At 52.7% G+C, this 19,968-nt stretch overlaps 2 protein-coding genes across 2 annotated transcripts; one reads left to right on the forward strand and one right to left on the reverse strand.

Moving 5' to 3' along the window:
* Positions 1–5,195: 5,195 nt before the first annotated feature.
* Positions 5,196–14,399, reverse strand: LOC118519865 (uncharacterized). The gene is made up of 5 exons (XM_078078683.1): positions 14,279–14,399; positions 14,012–14,223; positions 13,792–13,965; positions 8,980–9,108; positions 5,196–8,139 (listed from the first exon to the last, which is right to left on the reverse strand). The coding sequence occupies exons 1-5, from the start codon at positions 14,397–14,399 to the stop codon at positions 7,432–7,434; spliced, it is 1,344 nt and encodes a 447-aa protein (XP_077934809.1). The 3' UTR covers positions 5,196–7,431.
* On the forward strand, positions 14,191–19,654 carry SSR2 (signal sequence receptor subunit 2). Its single transcript, XM_036067715.2, has 6 exons — positions 14,191–14,349; positions 14,839–14,993; positions 15,754–15,852; positions 16,682–16,790; positions 18,442–18,519; positions 19,105–19,654. Exons 2-6 carry the CDS (start codon positions 14,839–14,841, stop codon positions 19,213–19,215), a joined length of 552 nt encoding a protein of 183 aa, XP_035923608.1. The 5' UTR covers positions 14,191–14,349; the 3' UTR covers positions 19,216–19,654.
* The last annotated feature ends 314 nt before the right edge of the window (positions 19,655–19,968 follow it).

Genomic DNA, 19,968 nt, shown 5'->3' on the forward strand with positions numbered 1-19,968 from the left:
GAGGAGGCTGGCTGACGACAACTTGGTTCGAGGGGGTTTTTATAAAGCGGGATCTGGAGGAAGTGGCAGTTGGGTTCAGTGGGCAGAGGTGAAGGGAGAGCTGGTGGAGCTCAGTCGGGGTTCAGAGCCGGGAAGGGCTGCGCGGCACCAGTCCCCATCCCCCGCTCCAGGCGGAGAGGAGTGTAGAAAGGTCCTTCCTCCCTCTGATGCGATGGCAAGACTGTTCTCCCCTCACCTGAGGGAAAAAGGTCAAAACACAGGAGAGCCTTGCAGTCCAGACCTTCTGCAAGTGAAGTCTAGGAGCTTTTGGTCTTGAGCTCCGAGACCAAGCCTGGCCGGCGCGTCCTGCGGCTCGTGTGAACTGAGGGAAGTCTGGTGATGGGTTGTCCCATGCACGAGGTTACGGATGAGGCCACCATGCAACAGGACGGAGCCGTGAGTGGGAGGCCCCACTTCGGGTAACGTGGACTGGACGTCCCACACCAGCACTTTCACTACACTTCTTTTTTTCAAGATTTTATTTATTTATTTGAGAGTGAGCACAAAAGCAGGGGGAGCAACAGAGGGAGAAGCAGGCTCCCCGCTGAGCAGGGAGCCCGATGTGGGGCTCGATCCCAGGACCCTGGGACCATGACCTGAGCCGAAGGCAGACGCCACCCAGGCGCCCCTCACTACGAGTTTTAAAAGCTGGGTGAAAAACAGAAAATACCAGAAAAGCATCAAAGGACCAACAAGACAGGTGCGGAGTGCAAGGGGGCGGGAAGGCCCCAAACGCTGCCTCAGACCCGGGGCTTCTGTCCGGGGGAAAACATGGCCAAGGGGCTGAGTTGTGCTTGGAGAGCCTGGAAGGACCGGAGCTAGAGGGACAGGAAGGGGGTCTGGGGATGCTGGTAAAGATCCAGCACTTGGTCCGGGGCCCTGAAGGATGAATTGGGAACAAACTAGTCACGGATTCTGCAGTGGAGCACCATTCTGGGTGGCCCAGAAGTTCTCAAGCCTCAGACCTGGAATAAGACGATCCCAGATGGCTGGCGTCTCCAGATGCTAGGTAGAAGCAGCAGAAATCTCCAGGAACATAACGTCAACCACAGTAAAAGTGAATGAAGCACCGACAAGATAAGGCACTGCCCGCGAGACCAAGGAGGAACGAGGGACAACGGATGGACCCACAGCAATTCCGTCGGCTGGAATTACAGACAGAGACGAAAATGGCTGCTTAGCATTTCAAGCTAAAGACCCAACTTGGAAGTTTCAGCAGAGACCGGGAACTACCAAACGAGACATGGCACGATGGCAGAAAGACCAAGTGGAGAGTGGGCAGAAGGAGAGGGAGAAGCAGACTCCCCGCTGAGCAGGGAGCCCGACACAGGGCTCGATCCCAGGACCCCGGGATCATGACCTGAGCCGAAGGCAGACGCTTCACTGACTGAGCCACCAGGCGCCCCCAGGATGGAAATTTTCCCACCCAGCAAACAAGCACAATGTGTACCCACCAAACAACTAGAGGGAGAAAAATAAAGTGAGGACGCAAAAGCAAAAAAAAAAAAAAAAAAAAAAAGTCAAGAAGTCCAGGAGATTTTTCAGGATGGGGAAGCGATCGTGCGCAATCCTGCCCTGGTGGATCTGTGACACCGTGCACTTGCCAAAACCCATAGAACTTTCCAGCAGAGGAAACCCTAGGGTATGCAAACTGGAAACACACATGCCATCTGGGAAGTCAGGGGACCCAGAGACGGGAGGAAGAATGTAACCAGAGGATCTAAGTCTATTATAAATGTATGCAATCACCTCACGCAGGAGGGGCATAGATACGGACTCAGGCTACTCGGAAATGAGTGGAATTTGTAAAAGCAAAGACAAAGGAAACCTAGCGCTGTGCTCTGGTTGGGACGTGTCCCATGGATGTCTTGTTAACAATCCTGATACCACAATAGACGGAGCTAGAACTGAACAACTAAGTAAATGGTGGGTCCCCAGGGGAGCGTGGTTCTCACTGTGGGAGCCGGAGTTATAGACAAGTGAGGGGATGAGGCTAGAATGACCCACGTCCTAATGGATTTGAGGTGGAGACATCAGCATGAACTCGTGTTTAGCTTAATTCAGATGCAGATGGAAATATCTGTAGATGCGCGAGTTAGCACATGTCCAGCCTCGCTCCCCGTGGAGAGGGGGCCCTCAGGGCAGTTGGCGGCTTCGTGCGCACCTGGTGCCCAGGCCTTGGTCTCTAACTCCATTCTCCAATGAAGGCTCCCGGGAGGAGCGGCTGATGCCGGGACAGGAGTTGTGCTAGAGGAGGCGGGAGCCTCCCGTAGGAAGGGAAGACCCACAGTGACTGGGCCATGGCATGAGGGACACAGGAGCCCCTGAAGGACCTCCCAACGGCCAAAGCTGGAACAACGTGACCAACAAATAAAGTGGTGTAGAATTATAACCCAGAGTGTAAAGTACATGCCCATGAAGCTACTGATACAAATAAATAAGTGAATAAAACATGGGTGAAAAAAGAGAGATGTGTGCAGAAAAATTCTAAACAACTTATGTCAATATTCTGCCTAAAGGAGGCAGAGCATAACTCCCCACCCCTCAGGTGTGGGCTGCGCAGGCTTCCCTTCCAAAGTCTGGAAAGGGGGCGGGGGGCGGGGGTGACTTTAGAGAGGGGACACGACCTCAGCCTGGGGGCAAGGTCAATGATAAATCATGTTGAAAGCATGTATTCAAGATGATGTGATAAAAACAGCATTTGACCTCTGTTCTCTTCTTCCCCAAACGCATGCCCCCCGTCCAAGCACGAGGACAACACCATGCGTACCCCATCTGCATACTCCTCAGGACTGTCAAGGTCGTCAGAAACAAGGAACGTCTGAGGAACCCTCACGGTCAAGAGGAGCCTAAGGAGACGGGACAATCAAATGTAACGTAGCATCTGGGATGGGAGCCTGGAACAGAAAAAAGATGTTAGCTAAAAACTAAAGAAATCTAAATGAAGTACGGACTTTACTTAATAATAATGTATCAGCAGCAATTAATTCACTGTAACAGATGTGCTATGGTAATGTAAGGTGTTAATGATGGGGAAAATGGGTGTGGGGTATATAGGAACCCTCTTCACTGTAACAGTTTTTTTATAAATCTAAAATTGTTCACAATAAAAAGTTTATTTAAGACAAGAGAGAGAATACACAGAATAGAAAGTGTGCATAAGGGGCCCCTGGGTGGCTCAGACATTAAGCGTCTGCCTTCGACTCAGGTCATGATCCCAGGGTCCTGGGATCGAGCCCCACATCAGGCTCTCTGCTCAGCGGGAAGCCTGCTTCTCCCTCTCCCTCTGCCCCTGCTTGTGTTCTTTCTCTAACTGTGTCTCTATCAAATAAATAAAATCTTAAAAAAAAAAAAAAGTGTGCATAATATGGCAGATTTAAATCCTAATATATAAGTAATTTTATTGAATGTAAATGGCCTAAATGCTTCAATTAAAAGTTGAAGATTGTCGGGCTAGATCAATAAAATAAAAACCTAACTACAAGGACAAGAGATCCTGCACGTGGAGGCTTCAGTGGAACCCACAGGACAACCCAGTCCACACCCCAGCATTGGGTCCCTCAGCCCATAGCCTAGGGACCCAAGACCAAGCACAGGAGGCCCCCAGGTCCACTGGTGATCTCCTCTGAAGGAGGTGGGGGCACTGAGCCCTTCTTGGGGCTGAGCAGAGGCCAGGGCAGTCCAGGGGCTGGGAGCAGCCTCACAGAGCCCAGGGTGGGGTGGGTGACTCCCAGGCTAGCTGCGCCATGGGGAGAAGCAGCCTTTGGTCCCTCACCACCTCCTGGGTCATAACCCTGCCTGCAGAGAGTGGGGAGGAGGGATACGACCCAGACTCTGGGAGAAGCTGGTGTTCCAGAGTCATGGCAAGGGGCTGGTTTTAATCACTCCCTTTTAAGCGAAACATTCTGAATGCCCTGTGGGTGAGGCTGGGGGTGACCACAAGACATTTATAGAACATAAGAAAATGGAAAGATTGAACGTAAAAGTCTGGGAAAAGATAAACTACAAACACAAGTCAGAAGAAAACTAGGGTAGCTATATTAATAACAGGCCAGACAGAATTTCAGGTGGAAAGCAGTACTAAGAGATAAAGAGGGTTAATTCATAATGATAAGAGGTAACATTCACCAGGAAAATATAGTAATTCTGAGTATTTATGCACCTAATAACATGGCCTCACTCGATACATATAATATTTTATATATATATAAAAGAGGGGCACCTGGGTGGCTCAGTCGTTAAGCGTCTGCCTTCGGCTCAGGTCATGATCCCAGGGTCCTGGGATCAAGCCCCGCATCGGGCTCCCTGCTCAGCGGGAAGCCTGCTTCTCCCTCTCCCACTCCCCCTGCTTGTGTTCCCTCTCTCTCTGTGTCTCTCTCTGCCAAATAAATAAATAAAATCTTTAAAAAAAAATAAAAGAAAAAAGAAAAAATTGAGACCACTACAAAGAGAATTGGAAAAACCCTCAATCATAGATCTGAATACACCGCTATCTGTAATTGATAGCCGTAGGCAGAGAAACAATGACAATAAGGACTAACATATATCATTAATTCTAAGATACAGATTTTTTTTTTTCAGGGCACCTTAATTTTTTTTTCTTTTCTTAAAGAGATATTTGTACACCCATATTCATAGTGGTATTATTCACAAGAGCGAAAACGTGAAGCAACCCAGCTGTCCACCGATGGATGAATGGATGAGCCAAATGTAGTAGAGACTCACCATGGGATATTGCTCAGCCTTGAGAAGGAAGGAAATTCCACCACGTGCTACAACATGGATGAGCATCGAGGACATTACACTGAGTGAAATAACCAGTCACAATAAAGACAAACACTATATGATGCTATGAGGCACTCAGAATCGTCAGACCCGCAGAGACAGAAAGCAGGTGGTGGCCGCCAGGGCTGGGGCAGGAGGAACGGGGAGTTCGTGTTCGATGGGGACGGAGTTTCGGTTTTGCAGGATGAAGCGTTGGGGAGGCGGACAGGGACGGTCGTCGTTCAACAGTGTGAATGTTTAGTACCCCTGAAGTGAGCCCTTAAAGTGGGTAAGATGGTAAATGTTAAGTTGTGTATTTTACCACAATAAAAAAGTTTTTAATTAATGAAATAAAAAACACAACAAAGCAAACAGGGTGGGGGGGGTAAAAAAGAATATGCTGTATGATTTCACATATATAAAATTCTAAAACGGGCAAAATTAAACTTTACTTTTTTTAAAGATTTGATTGATTGAGAAAGAGAGTTCGAGCAGGGAGAGGGGCAGTGGGAGAGGGAGAGAGAATCCCAAGCCTACTCCCCTGCCGAGCACAGGGCTCCATCTCAGGACCCTGAGGTCATGACCTGAGCCGAAATCAAGAGTCTGTCGCTTAATTCACGGAGCCACCCAGGGGCCCCAAAATTAAACTTTACTTTTTAAGGTCGGCGGTCTAGAAGGGAAATCCATTATGCAAAGCAAGGAAGGAATTATCACCAAGGTCATCACAGTAGTTACCTGTATGAGAAGTCAGAAGTTGTGATTCGGAAGGAAGACACACGAGTGATAATAACGTCCCATTTCTCAACCTGAGCAGTGGTTACTGTAAGTTCTTAAATTGAGCATTTATTCAAAGTTTTATTTTGAAGAAGCTGGGGCTTACAGGGGATTGGCAAAAGTAGTGCAGTCTCCATATATTCTTCACCCAGCTTCCTCCACTCTCAGTATTTTGCGTAACCACGAGTACCATTAACAAACTGATTAACATGGTGTGATCACGTTAGCTCAACTACAGACACGTTATTTGAATGTTGCCACTTTGTCCACTGACGGCCTTTTCCTGTTGGAGGATCCAGTCCGGAATACTGGGCTGTCGTGTGTTAGCGTGTGACAGTCCTCGGTCCTTCTGAGGTTCGCAGAGCCTCGGCATTCTGAAGAGTACTGCTCAATTACTTTAGATGATGTCCCTCAGTCCGGGTTTGTCTGAAGTCCTCTCATGGGTAGATGGTCATGCATTGTAACGAGAACCCCCAGAAGCGGTGGGTCTTTGCAGCACATCTGGCAGGGGATGCGACGTCCGAGTGTCTCACGATGAGTTCCTGTGGCCTTGACAACTTGGTGAAAAGGGTGTGGTGCCTGCCGGGTATCCCGCTGTAAAGGTATCATTTTACCTCCGCAATTAATAAATATCTTGAGGGAGAGGCTTTGAGACTATGCAGATATCCTGTTTCTCAAATATCCATCCATAATTCCGCTCCCGATCGCCGGTCCCGCTGCAGCACTCACGACCGGCTTGCGCTCGGGTTTCCCACACCCCCCACTCCTCCTGTGTTTGTCAGTGGCCATCCTTCTGGAGGAAGAGCTGTCCTTTCTCCCTTATTTGTGTTTTTATTTTTAGGCACGTTGCTGTAATACACTTTTCAAGCATGCACGGGGCATTTACAAAAATTAAGTATGCCCTGGGAAACAACAAATCTCAGTGAATTATCGGAGCTGCTGGGATGGCACCTGGGCGGGGCCCTGTTCCCGCCGCACACCGACCCCCAGCTCCTTCCCGGGGGCTTGCTACCAGCTCACAGCAGGGACCCTCCATCAACAGGGGGCTGCCCTGCTGGGGAAGGCACCCACCCCCCAACCCTGGGCAGCTCGCAGTGATTAATAGGCCTCAAAAGCGCCACTGGGTTTGTGGGGCTGCTCTTGCTACCGAGCTCCCTGGGCCCCCTGAGGCCACAGCCCTGCTCAGCCTTCCTCCCGCGGGTCCTGCGCCCTCACTGCCCTTCCCCTGCGAGCCCCTGTCTCAGCCACCTGCAGGGAGCCCCACCTTGCCCAGCTGTATTTCCCCATTTGCCCCTGGCACAGCTGCCCTCCTGCTAGCAGCGGGTAGGGCAGGGGCAGGGGCAGGGGCAGGGTCCAGGGTCCTGGAGGCCAAGGCCCCTCTCCCCTCACTCAGGCGGAGGAAGGAGGCCAGGCGGGTTTGGTTGCAGCCCCACGCGGGCAAACAGCTTTTGTTCGCATCTTACCATTTGCTAAGTGGGGAGCCCACAAGCTTTGCTTTGGGCTGAGAGTCCCCGGCAGAGCGCAGAGCTCTGGGGGGTTGAGGGGCTGAAGAACGGTCCACCCCCACCCCCGCGTGGGGCCCTTTGCTCTTTCCCTTCTCGGAGCTGCAGACCCCCAGGGTCCCAAGGCCTCGCCCCTAGAGATGCAAAGGATGAGGAAGGGCTCAGAGACACATGCGGGGAGGGGAGGAAGAAAATGGGTGCATGTCCCCCCAGATCAACCCATCCATCATCCAATCCGTCAATCCGGAGACAAACCTGCAATCATGGGGCTGGGACTTGCCAACCTCAAAAATAAACTGGGCTTTTTTTTTTTTTTTTAAACCTTTATTTATTTATTTATTTATTTATTTATTTATTTATTTGAGAGAGAGAGAATGAGAGAGAGCAAGCACATGAGAGGGCGGAGGGTCAGAGGGAGAAGCAGGTTCCCTGCCGAGCAGGGAGCCCGATGCGGGACTCGATCCAGGGACTCGATCCAGGGACTCGATCCAGGGACTCGATCCAGGGACTCCAGGATCATGACCTGAGCCGAAGGCAGTCGCTTAACCAACTGAGCCACCCAGGCGCCCCTAAACTGGGCTTTATTTACGAAGGATTGTCGTCTGGGTGCCCCTGGCTCCGGGCCCCGCCTCTCCTGGGCGCGCCCCCGGAGCCCCCCGCCTGCGCTGCGCGGCGGCCTAGCAGTGCCGCTGGGGGCCCCTCCGACCCCGGCCCCCGCGCGCCGCAGCAGCCGCACACGTACTGGGGGAAGGCGGCCGGGCTGCGGCGCGAAGCCCCGGCCCGGGACGCGAGCGTGCTGGCGCTGCTCCCCAGGGCGCTGGGGCGCTCCTTCTGCCGCCGCCCGCGCGCCCGCCAGGCCGGGGACAGCTTCCGCCCCGGCCTCAGGGACCGCCCGGGCGCGGGGCCCTGCCGGCCTCGTCCTCCTCCTGCACCTCGTCCTTCCTCGGGCTCCGCTTCCGCCGCCGGGCCGGGGCGAGGCCGGGGTCTTCTTCCCTGGGGAATCCGAGAGCGAGGAGAGCGTGCTCTCCCCGACCCATCCCGCGACGCACGGACTCCGCGTCTGAGGGGGCAAGCGAGGCAGAGAAGGACTGAGGTCAGAGGGGAGGCTCAGGCCCCCGGGCAGCAAGGCCTGCCCCCAGCAGGGGACCACAGGGAAGTCCCCAAACAGCCCCCGCACTCTGCGCTCAGGCATGTGCTGAACGCAGGACCCGAACGCAGACACTGTGGTTAAGTACAGACTCACTCTGGAAGGCAGATCCTGGCCCGCTAAGGGATCTGTTCTGGAAACCCCGGCTGTCCCTACTTGGGGGTGACGGATACATCTATTGTGATGGTGGTGGTTTCCCCAGGACGTGTCAACTCGGCAAACTGCACTTCAAATATGAACAATTTACTGCGTCGGTGACTGCTGACAGACCCCCCTCCAGTCAACGAACAGCTAAGTCCTCTACCAGCTGTGTTTCCAGCCCAGAAATGTCGAAAGGAAGCCCCGGAGGACTGGTAAAAAGGGGGTCATGACCTGGGAGCAGCTGTGGGGGGGTTGGGGTCGGACACACAGCTGGGCACCTAGCGTGTCTGCTTCTGACGCATGTCATCTTGGGAGAGTTATTTCACTTGCCTGTGCCTCAGTTTCTTTATCTGAAAAACAGGGATAATAATAGTATCCACCTCACAGAGCGGCAGAGGTAAGCTGTGCTTACTATCACTGTTGGTATTTTATTCTGGAAGCCGTAAATTTGAGCCATGTTTAGTGACGATGTGAATTGGAAGGATGTAGAGAAGATATGGAAGGTTGCCACAGGACATCCTGAGGGAAGTACTGTGGGAAATTGCCCATGTGGTGGTCGAGCAGGGGGTGCGGGACCCCAGGGGAGGGGGATGCGGGGTGGGGGGCACTCACACTGGTCAGCTCCTGGCTCCCTTGGTAGCCGAGGTCATCAGCAAAGCTGTGGATGGGCGTCAAGGGTACAGCAAAGGTGTTAAAGGAGGGATCTTCTGCCCCTGGGGCTCTCCAAGCTTCTTTGGTCTCCTGAGGGAGAGAAGGAGCCAGTCAGGAGGCAGCAGCTCACGCCGAGCAGGACGGCAGGGTCAGTGGCCTTGTCCTGCCTGTGCGCCTGCCTGCCCCCTTACTTTGAGGATGGAAGATAAAGACACATTGTCTTTCTTCTTCATGATCATAAAGTTCTCTGATCACTAATGTGATGAGCCTCCGGCGTGTCCGCTCCCCGCCCACCACACGCTCACAATTCTTTAGTCTCCATGTCCTCACAGAAGTGGTTGTCGTAGCAGTAGGAGGGTGGGGTCCCAGGCCCAGGGGTTGGGGGGTGCTCCTCTGTGGGCCGAGAGGGCATGCATGCACATGCGCACACACACCCCTGCTTCACTTCTCAGCAGGAAGAGGCTGGAAATGCTCCCTCCCCACCCCTGCCTACCAGGGTGAGCAGAAGGAAGACCAGGCTTAACGAGAGAGACTGTGGTCCAATTCCGAAAATGGCGCAAACCCTCAAAAGGCTTCAAGACAAGGCAGATGCAGACTCCAGAATCCACCTTGGAATCCACATGTGCTGGAGAAGCATTTGGCAAGAAGCGGAAAACAGTCCACTGAGAACTTCAGGTGCCAGGTTTGTCCGAGATTTTCAAGGGATCCAAGGACTTAGTTTGTGCCAAGAGCCGGAGCTGCCTGGGCCCCTCTCCCTCAAATGCAATGCTGCGATATGTAACCCTTCGTAGGACCCTAGATTCTCTTTGAAAGTCATAGAGGGCATTTTGGAGAAAATTGAATATGGACTCTACATCAGAAAATAGAATATTATGTCCGTGTCAAACTTCGTGGGTGCAATGGTGTTACTGTGATTATGGAAGAAAATGTTCTTGTTCTTGGCCAGCACTGGGATGTGCCCAGGCAGGGGGCCTAAGACAAGCTTCAAGATGCCTGCTCATCCCAGTCTCAGCCCGGCTTGCAGAACTGAGGAATGCCCTTGAGTAGCAAGGAAGAAGTGATGGGCTTGGAGAGACCAACCAAGTCTCTGAAGTAGAGGGAGGGAAAGGGGGGAGGGTCACTATGCCTGGGGAGCCCTTGGATAAGGCTGAGGGGGTGTGACTGGGCTCCGATGGAACCCATAGCCCGAGAGCAGACAGGATCGAATGGCTTAATGGATACCAGAAAGGAAAAGTATTGATAACCAGGGGGCACCTGGGTGGGTCAGTCAGTTAAGTGATTTGATTTGGGCTCAGGTCATGATCTCAGGGTGGTGAGATCCAGCCCCAAATCAGGCTCCACGCTCAGCATGGGGCCTGCTTGGGTTTCCCTCCTCCCTCTGCCCCTCCTCTTTCTCTCCCCCCCTCCTCTAAAATAAATAAATAAGGGACACCTGGGTGGCTCAGTTGGTTAAGTGTCTGCCTTCTGCTCAGGTCATGATCCCAGGGTCCTGGGATTGAGCCCCGCATCGGGCTCCCTGCTCAGTGGAGAGCCTGCTTCTCCCTCTGCCTCTGTGGCTCCCCCTGCTTGTGTTTGCTCTCTCTCTGTTTAAATAAATAAAATCCTTTTTAAAAAATAAAATAAAACACTAGATGGCAAAGAAATGTGTACTTAAAAAAAAATAAAATCTTAAAAAAAACTCTCCTGATGATTCCTAAGGACATCCCATAGCTAAGAGGAAAAAAAAAAAGTATTGATAACCAAGCACCATCCATCTGGCACGTCGGGAGCCCTCTAGAAAATTAGAGACTGCTCTGAAGAAAATGACCGGGGAGTCCCTGCATTAACAGAGATTAAGTTGCTGCTACTCTATGGAAAAAGGGCTGGAAACAGAAACTAGGTTTGATTACAGAAAAATAAGGTAGTCAACATTTCTTGGGCATCTAAATTTGCATCCAGACATTTAGACTCACTGTTTCTGTATTTGATTTTGTTTCACTGAGAATATCAGCATGAATTATTTGTGTAAAATAAAATGAGTTTATTGCGTGATTCCACTTCCATGAAGTACGTAAAGTAGTCAAATTCATAGAAACAGGATGTAGAGTAGTGGTTGTCAGGGCTGGTGGGGAGATGGGGACCGGCGTTATTGTTTAGTGGGTATGGAGTTTCAGTTTGAGAAGTTGAAAAATTTCTGGAGAGAGATGGTGATGATGGTTCTGTAACAAACAACGTGAATGTCCTTAATGCTATTGAACTGTATATTTTAAATGGTTAAAATGGCGAATCCCACGTTAGATATATATTTACCACAATCAAAAAAAAAATGAATCTAAAAAAGAAAAATGTTGCGAATTTGCTGTCATTGCTGTGATTCTGGATGCTTCTTGAAAAGTGGTATGATCTTTTTAATCCATAACCTCTTAGAGAATGCCCCTCCAGCTAGCTTATGCCCATCGGAGCCTCCTCGATTTGGCAGTGAGGCTCTTTCCGGGTGCCCGCCTAGCCACCAGCCAAAAAGCAGCCAGCCATTTCCTTGTCAGCTTAGCCACACACTATCTTGGTTGCCTTCTTGTTACAGATCCTGAAAGAGAGGCCAGTGGGCAGACTGGGCTCTGTTGTGACTATCCGGGGGAACAGGGCAGGAAAGCAGTAGCAGCTCACACTGGCCCTGCATGTCTCTGTTCCTGGCACACGGTTCCCTGCACGCCTAACAAGGTTCTACCCAATCTCTTGGTTTGGGGTTCCTTTGAGGATGGCAGGAAGCAACCATATTTGTTTGGAAGTCTTTCAACAGAAACATTTCCCTTAGCAATTGATTGTTGAAATCTCTCTCTAGTCAGAATAGATTCTAATAGGGAGACTGTAGACAGAGACGATGTGTCTTCACCAACCCAGGCCTATGTCTGAGACTCTCCCATCCACAGTGGGATGTGTCAGCGTGCTGGGGGTGAAATGGTCTGTTAACACAGCATTTTCCAAGGTTCTCTCTGGTTCTAGAGAAAGAAAGGAAAAGGCAATCTATAATTCCAAGGGGTTTGCGAAGCAGACTCACTTGGATATATGTCCCTTTAGTGAACAGTGCTCACCACTGACGGTGGTGGATGTAGGTGTCATGTTCTATTTCCTTCCCAAATGTCCGCAGTCCACATGTGCACCCAAAGCACCCAGAGGCAGGATTTCTCAGGCAGTATCAACTGCTTTTTTAGAGAACATTATAATTAAAATGAAGAACCCTTATTTATCAAAAAGACAATGAAGAGAATGTAAAGGCAGACCAGGGCCTTTACATACTAACCTCTCTCAGAACACTTAGGACAGCGTCATGAATCTGTTTATCTGTCCCCCATCCCCGCCAGCCCCCCGCTATTTCAAACTCTTCCAAGTGCATATTATATACGTTTGTTCTCTTGGAAACTAGCATAGGGCTGGTGATAGTAAGAAGTCAGTAAAAGCGATTGTTTTTTGACTCAGTAACTTGCACTCATCAAAAGTCTGAAAGTGAGAAAGTGGGCAAGAGGGAGTGGTCTGTTTGGCTAAAGCAGAGAGGGGTAGGGACGACAGTGAGGGCTTTGACTGTCAGACAAAGAGATGTGATTCCATGGACAATGCGAGCCGCTGGGGTGTGTGTGTGTGTGTGTGTGTATGTGTGTGTGTGTTTTAAAGGGTGCGTGACATTCCATTTGCCCTTTCACTATGGCCATGAGTATATCTCACCCCATCACTAGGTTCTAAAGTCTTGAGGGCAGACACCATACCCTATCTCTGTATCTCCCACAATGACTATCGCAGCACCTGGTGCATGACAAGTGCCCCCCACAATGGATGCTCAATGTATCAGTGAGTGAACAAGGGACTCAGCTGGAAAGGGCAGAGGCAGAGGGTCGGGGTATAGACGGGCAAAGTAAGGCTGGAGACATTTCTCTCCTGAATCCTGAGTGGCTCTTGGTAGGGTATCTAGACTGTGTGTGCTGAAGATATAGGCCTTTTGCGTGCAGCTGAGTCTGAGAACCACTTCGTATCTTTCCAAGCCTGGAGAAATTGCTATGAAAACAATGCTTTGGAAAGGAATAAAATTCCCACAATCAGCAAGTATTTGTGAGCACCTCCTCTGTGCTCAGCAGCACCGCAGGGCCTTGGGGTAAGCGTGCACTGGAGAAACAGCATCTAAGCATTAAGGTGGCTTTTTCAGGCCAGAAACAACTGGGACAAAGCGTATTAAAGTCCAGTACTGTGAAAGAGCAATGTAGTCTGGCAAAGCCAAGGGATGAGACTGCCACACGGCCCTGAGCGATGGGCTGGAGGAGAAAAGAGAAGCGGACTGGAGGGTGTGTGTAGACGAGTTGTCATTCGCTCCTGGGTCCCCACCACCTGCTCAGGCCTGGCGCTGAGCAATGCAAACAGACAACCTGTCCTCAAGCAGCTCTAGTCTGGGAGGTGGGGAATGCAGGGCCTGCTAGAACAGATACAGGAAACGTGTGTCACTCCGCGAGAACGTCAAGTCCCCAGCAAGGAGAAACCTCCTCCGTCCCCGCCGGCACTGCACCTCACGACCTGGAACAGGGCCGGCACAAACCGGTGCACGATCAATGCGTGCTCAACGAGAAATGCCGCAGGAGCTGGAACAGCAGTCATACTGACGGCTGGCCCTCCCCGAGCTCACACCTGCGCCAGACGACGTGCTCACACTGTCTTATCTGACCTCCGACACTTGGAGAGTGCTGGAATTCTCTCATTTTACAGATTTGAGAACCAAGGCCTCACGGAAGCGACACCTGCCGGTGAGCGGCACACCTGAGACCCGAATTCTCGAGCGCAGAACCCCACAGAACGCTGTTTGGGGGCATCTGCCCGGCAGCTGACGGAAGAGTGCAGGGACAGGGCCGAGACGGGGCGCGCCCCGCAGTGAACGCAGCATCGCCGGTGAGCACGGGCCACAGCGGTTAGAGCCGGCACGGCGAAGGGCTTCTAAGAGACGCTCGGGGCTTGGCGACTTCCTGGATGCGGGGAGCACCACGTCTGTCGCCTGGAAGCGGGAAGGATGGCGGCAGCCCTGAGAGGAAGAGCCTTCCCGTGGTTCGTAGTCGCCGGCGCACCGGACGCCGCAGACCGCGGGCCCAGCCTGCAGGGCACCTGCCCCGGGCGGCCGCACGCGGTAGCGCAGGCGCTCTCGGGCCCAGAGCGCGCGCTGGCGCCGCAGAGCCAGAGGCGGGGCCTGGCCGGGAACTACAATTCCCAGGAGCCATCGCGCGGAGCACCGAGGCTTCCGACCCTAGCTCACTTCCGGCCTCTGGGCCGCTGACGCTCTCTTCCGGTCTTGGTGGCCCCCGAAAGGCCTGTGGGGTGCGCACGGTGAGCGCCGAGCCGTGGGGGCGCGGGCGGGGTGGCGCCCGGGTCCGCATAGAGCCCGGCGGCGGAGGGGCCGCTCGGCCGCGGCGGGGACGAGAGGGGCGCGCCGGCGGGGGACGTGTCTTCCTGGCGAGAAGGGGAGGGCCGAGCGGGCTGAGCCCCGGAGGGGCCCACGGAAGGGCTGTGGCGGCCCGGAGGGGTGGGGCGCGGGCAGGGTGCGTGGGGAGGGCCCCGTGGGGCTGGGCGGAGGAGGCCTGTGCGAGGGACGGCCCCGCCAGCCGGTGGCTCCCCGGCCCCGCGACGGGAAGAGGGCGGCGGGGCGGACAGGTGGGAGATGCCGGCGTGTGGGTCAGCCCTGCCGGCCGAGGAGGAGGGGGCTGCTGCTTGGTGAGGTTAGAAGAGTTTTGGCGGACTCGGTAAGGGGGCGCTGCCGGGAAGATTGCGGGGCCTTACGTGCCTGAGTTGCCGGCCCACTCGGCGTTTCCCCCGAAGATGAGGCTGCTGGTATCGGTGTTGCTGGCCCTGTTCGCTGTCAGTCATGCAGAGGACGGAGCCCGGCTGCTGGCCTCCAAGTCGCTGCTGAACAGATACGCCGTGGAGGGGCGAGACCTGACCTTACAGTACAGCATCTACAATGTCGGCTCGAGGTGAGGGGCCCAGGGGCTGCAGCTTGCGCCCTTTTGAAGTTCTTCGACTTCCCAGCTGGGGACGGAGACCTTTGGGGAACACGCAGCAACAGGTGTCAGGAGCGAGTGAACGCTCTCCTGGACCTACTTCGCCTAAGCTCCCAGCAACCGTCTTCCACTTGTTGGAGCTGGGAGAGTTTGAGGGGAGAAGAAGCAAGAATGAGGGTGAAACGGGGAGGAAGATGAGACCCGATCCTTCCTTACCTCCCGGCTTGCAGGTTTCAGCTTCCTTTCTTTCCTTAACCTGTAAGCATGTGTGTTGCCTTTCTTTAATTTTATTCGCTTTAATTCTCTCTTCCATACGTGTCTTGCTTGTCTGAAGGAAGGGGGTATATATATACACACGTATATACACACGTACACCCAGAAATTGGGGCAAGAGAGAATGTGGGCCCATTCCTTCTTGGTGCTTCTTAGCCAGAGAACCCAGTCCTAGACCTTGATTCTTCAGTACAACCAACCCAAGTTACTGTGTGACTCATACCTGTCTTTTGTAGTTCTGATTTTTTAGGATAAGCAGGCAGATGTAATTGCTGATTACCTTTTCTCTTAAGATTTTATTTTTAAGTAATCTCTCCACCCAGTGAGGGGCTCGAACTCAGAACCCCAAGATCAAGAATCCTGTGCTCCTCCGACTGAGCCAGCCAGGCGCCCCCAGTTGCTGATTACTTCACTTCTGTATCCGTTACTTACTTACCTCTTTTGTCTCTCCATTTTGCAGCGCTGCGTTAGACGTGGAGTTATCTGATGATTCCTTCCCTCCGGAGGACTTTGGCATTGTCTCCGGAATGCTCAATGTCAAATGGGACCGGATTGCCCCGTATCCTTGACACTGGGTGGTGAAGGCTGGTGTTGGGGAAGACGCGGACACATTGCCAACGAATCAGCAAGGTCACTTCACATAGTCTGGCTGCGTGTGACCGTTCTTTGTGTCCTCTCCAGAAAAGATGGGACAGTAGAAAATCGAGCGTGATTGAGGGTAGACCTGAGGAAGGAGGGTCCTTCAGTTCAGGTTATAAGGCGCCACAACATACTGTGTGGGGACGAGGTAGACACTTAGGAGGCCATTTGTGGCTGGGCGAGGATATTTAAGCCGCTTTTAGGAGAAAGTCGGTTGGCTGCTAGCGCGGAGGCCCCGGGTGGCCTCCTAAAGACACTTCTCATTCAGTGGGTCTCTTATCGGCATCCACCAGTTATTTCCCAAGTGGAATTAGATTAACTCCCCCCCCCCCCCCATGAATGAAAGTATTTAGATTTACCAATGAGGATAAGTGTTCTCTTTCGGTTTTTTGTTTTTATTTTGTATTTTCAGTCTTCGTTCAGTTAGTCAATGAGTTTCTGTGAGAATGATTTTTCATCCGTCATATGTGTTGCTTTGAAAGTTGACTTCAGAAACCCAGGACTGAATACAGCGTGAACCTGTGTATTGAGTGTCTCCGAGACCCCTTACATTTGGCTGGGAAGACATCCTATTATACCCCACATTTCAGGCTTAGAGAAAGGTCTGTATTTATTATTCCCGCAGAGGATTGCAGGCATGAAATCACATGTGTGGGCCAGCCTTTTTGTGAACGGTGCATCTAGTCCATACGTTGAAAGGATGTTTCAACTTCAGCTTCATCTTCTTGGTTCCTTGACTGTCGGGCCAGCGCTAGCAACGTCTCCCACACCGTGGTCCTGCGCCCGCTCAAGGCCGGCTATTTCAACTTTACCTCGGCAACTGTTACTTACCTGGCCCAGGAGGATGGGCCCGTCGTGGTAAGTTGCCCAAACCTTAGCTGGATGGGCCTAGATCTGCTTGCCTTTGAAAACTTGCAGAAACTCTCCAGGGCAACCACTAAATTCTGAGGATGGTAAGAAGGACCAGAAGCTGAGGTGCTGCCCTTAGGAAGGAAGGAGGTTTCAAATTGTAAAGATCCAGAATGAAGCAGTTGAGATGTTGGGAGAGGAGAACCATAGCCTCCCCTCCTCATCCTCCCTCCCGCTTTGCTTTTAATCTGGACCATGCGGCTTGCCACGCAGTGTGGTCGCCCGTGCCCCTCCCTCCCATCTTCTGCGCTCATTCTCAGTCTGCACTGTGTCCATCTTTCCCTTGCTTGGACAGCTCTTGCCGCAGATGCTCTGGTCATGTAGCTGTTCTCTGTCTCCAGCTTTCCGGCACATTCCACCCTCAGGAGGCCGAGCCCCTTCCAACCCCCCCCCTTCTCATTCTTTCTCCCTCTTCTCTCAAGACCCAGCTTTGGACTGCATGCCCTTGTTTCTGTTTTTGCTCAAGCGTTTGCTGACTGCATAGAAGTTTCTAGAGCCCTGACGGCCTCCTTCACTCAATTTAACTGTGTGCTATCTCAGTACCTCTTTTTTTTATGTGTAGGTCTTTACCCACTCCCCCTGCCAGTTTAATCATAAACTCGTTGAGGCCGGGACTTTGTCTTCGATGTCTCTCTCTCTCACGTATAACAGAAAATCAGTAGTAAACAGTCCTTTGATCGGTTGTCAAACAGGACACTTATTGAGCCCCGATAGTGTGCTAGGATCTGGGGACTACCAAGAAGATGGGGACACTGTCTCTGGCCGTGAGTTTATGAAGGCCTCTGACAAGATGTTAAAGTGGGCTGAAGGCTGCATAGTGAATGCCCAGCAGGGAAAACACTCAACAGGTCAACCGTAGGACTTAAGGAATAAGAGTCTGACATTCACTGCCCTTTGTGAATTTTTTTTTTACAAACCACATGGAACCATATTCTTGTAGTCCTAGTTCGGTTTTCACATCTTGTGTCCTTTCTGCTTTCAGAAGCAGCTTTAGGACTGTGGTTCTACCCGGTATTTGATAGGTTAAGAGACACAAAATCAAAGGCTCGGCTGCCACTTCTGAGCGAGGCTGTTTGCAGAGGGCTGCAGCTCTCGGCCTGCTCTCCAGGGCAGAATGCGGCGGCCCCGGCCCCTCCTCTCCTGTGTGCGTCTGGGTGGGGCTCCGTGCTTTCGCGAATGCTCCTTAGGTCGTTGGAGCCTCCTGTCAGTTGGTGAGGTATGGAAGAGCATTTCCACTGGAGGAACAGGGCAGCCGTTGCCAAGGGCAAGTCCTTCCATCACACACCTCGTCCTGCAGAGGGGTCAGGGGTGTGAGCCACTCTTCCAGAGCCTGAGGTGAACAAAGAGGATTTGGTTTAACTTCAGCTGCATGCCTGGCCTGCCTTGTTGAGAAAAAGCTCATCATGTGTCTCCTGGCTCCCGATTGATCCTCGACAACACACTGAGAATCATGCAGCTCTTTATTTTCCCGCATCTTCTGGAAGCTCTCGCGCCTTTGGGAACCAAGAATGTCATGCTTCGGATTGGGTCGGTCAGGACTCCCTTTCTCACATGAGAAGGACTTGGATTTGCCTTAATGCCTTTCTTGTCTTCCTTTCAGATTGGCTTTACCAGCGCCCCGGGACAGGGAGGAATCCTGGCTCAGCGGGAGTTTGATAGGAGATTCTCCCCGCATTTTGTAAGCTCCGCAGTGTCCTCTTTCTCTTCCCCTGGGATGAGCACACGCTTTTGGTTGTGGGAGTTCTTGGTCGCCTTAGAAGATTTGTTTAGTTTGTTGGTTCTCGTCATATCTGTTCTTTCAGGTCTGACACAGACTGCCACCAAATGTCCTGATTTACCCAAGATTAGAGATTTTTGGCCATGAGATCATGATGGCCAGAACCAAAAAACTGCCCTTTTTCTCTACGCAGCCCTGAGTCGAGCCCCATTTTGGAGTCCTGGGTCTGTTTTGAGGTTTAAAAGAATATGTGCTTAGATTCGGAGAGTTGCAGAGTGCTGGGAAGGTTGAGTGGGAACACCGTGGTGGGCTAGAGAAGCTTCTCTTCCAGTCTGGGTCAGGTCAGGTGAGGCCTTGGGTGCCATAGCTTGGAAGATAGGTTGGTGTGGAGAGAGCCCTTCTGTCGGGAGCGGCCAGAGGGGCCTTTGTGCTGAGGTTCTGCTGAACATTTGGGCTGTGCTGCTCCCTCTCTCGGTGCCCGCCTCCTTCCCGGCCCTCCCGTGCCCTCATCCAGACTTGTAAGCAGGGCTCTGTCGTCCTCCACAGCTGGACTGGGCGGCCTTCGGAGTCATGACGCTGCCGTCCATCGGCATCCCCCTGCTGCTGTGGTACTCCAGCAAGCGGAAGTACGACACTCCCAAGACCAAGAAGAACTGAGGGGTTTCCTCGGCCCTCCCCGCCCACGAGATCCAGGTGCTTTCCAGACTCCAGAGGGTCTCTCAAGTGCGGTCTCTCATCCCCTAGCCCCTGCCACCTTCTGGATCCTGCCTGCTCTCAACCAGAGTGAAGGACCAGGTCTCGGAGTCCGTCCTGAAGCCATACAGGCAGGAATGCCTCCAGCAACGAGCCTCGGGCCTCGAGGGCCCTCTGGTGCCCGCTGCAGCGCCGCAGTGTGAACTCGGAGGGGCGCAGGAGGGGGCACTCGGGAGACTGCCTGGAGACTGCCCGACTCGACCCCCATCCCTGCCCTCCCCTCTCGGAAGGTAGCTGGAAGATATGAAGGCTGAGGGACTCTCAGAGGTTACCCAGTCTCTGTTCTGGGGCGGGGCAGTGCTGACCAGATGGGGTTTTCTAATAAAAACAGATGCCATGCTGACTTGTCTGCCTTCTCTTCACCTTGGTGAGCTCAGGCCCTGGGCTCCCCAGCTCCCGGGCAAGTGAGCTAACTTCCCGCCTCCTTGCTGTAGGTGTTGTGGTCCTGTTTGCGCAGAGACGTCTGCCCCCCTGAAAGCCTTTGCTTCCATCCCTTACTTCCCTCTCTGCTCTCGCCAGTCAGCTCATATCACCCTGGCCCTTCCTTGCCTGTGAGCCTCTCCCCACAGCGGGAGGACGAAGGATGAGAGGAAGGAAGGTCCTCATGCCCCACGAGACCTTCTGCCCTGATGTACTCACTGACCTTGAAAAAGCTAC

This window comes from Halichoerus grypus, chromosome 7 (genome assembly GCF_964656455.1).
Source record: "Halichoerus grypus chromosome 7, mHalGry1.hap1.1, whole genome shotgun sequence".
Lineage (NCBI taxonomy): Eukaryota > Metazoa > Chordata > Mammalia > Carnivora > Phocidae > Halichoerus > Halichoerus grypus.

Coding starts and splice junctions, on each gene's coding strand:
- LOC118519865 (XM_078078683.1), bottom strand. CDS start 14,399: ATGCGGACCCGGGCGCCACCCCGCCCGCGCCCCCACGGCTCGGCGCTC. Junction 9,109..13,791: donor CTCGAGAATTCGGGTCTCAG/GTGTGCCGCTCA, acceptor TCTCTCCCTCAG/GAGACCAAAGAAGCTTGGAG. Junction 8,140..8,979: donor GGAGCCAGGAGCTGACCAGT/GTGAGTGCCCCC, acceptor TTGCCCCCTCAG/ACGCGGAGTCCGTGCGTCGC.
- SSR2 (XM_036067715.2), top strand. CDS start 14,839: ATGAGGCTGCTGGTATCGGTGTTGCTGGCCCTGTTCGCTGTCAGTCAT. Junction 16,791..18,441: donor AGGAGGATGGGCCCGTCGTG/GTAAGTTGCCCA, acceptor TCTTCCTTTCAG/ATTGGCTTTACCAGCGCCCC. Junction 18,520..19,104: donor GGAGATTCTCCCCGCATTTT/GTAAGCTCCGCA, acceptor CGTCCTCCACAG/CTGGACTGGGCGGCCTTCGG.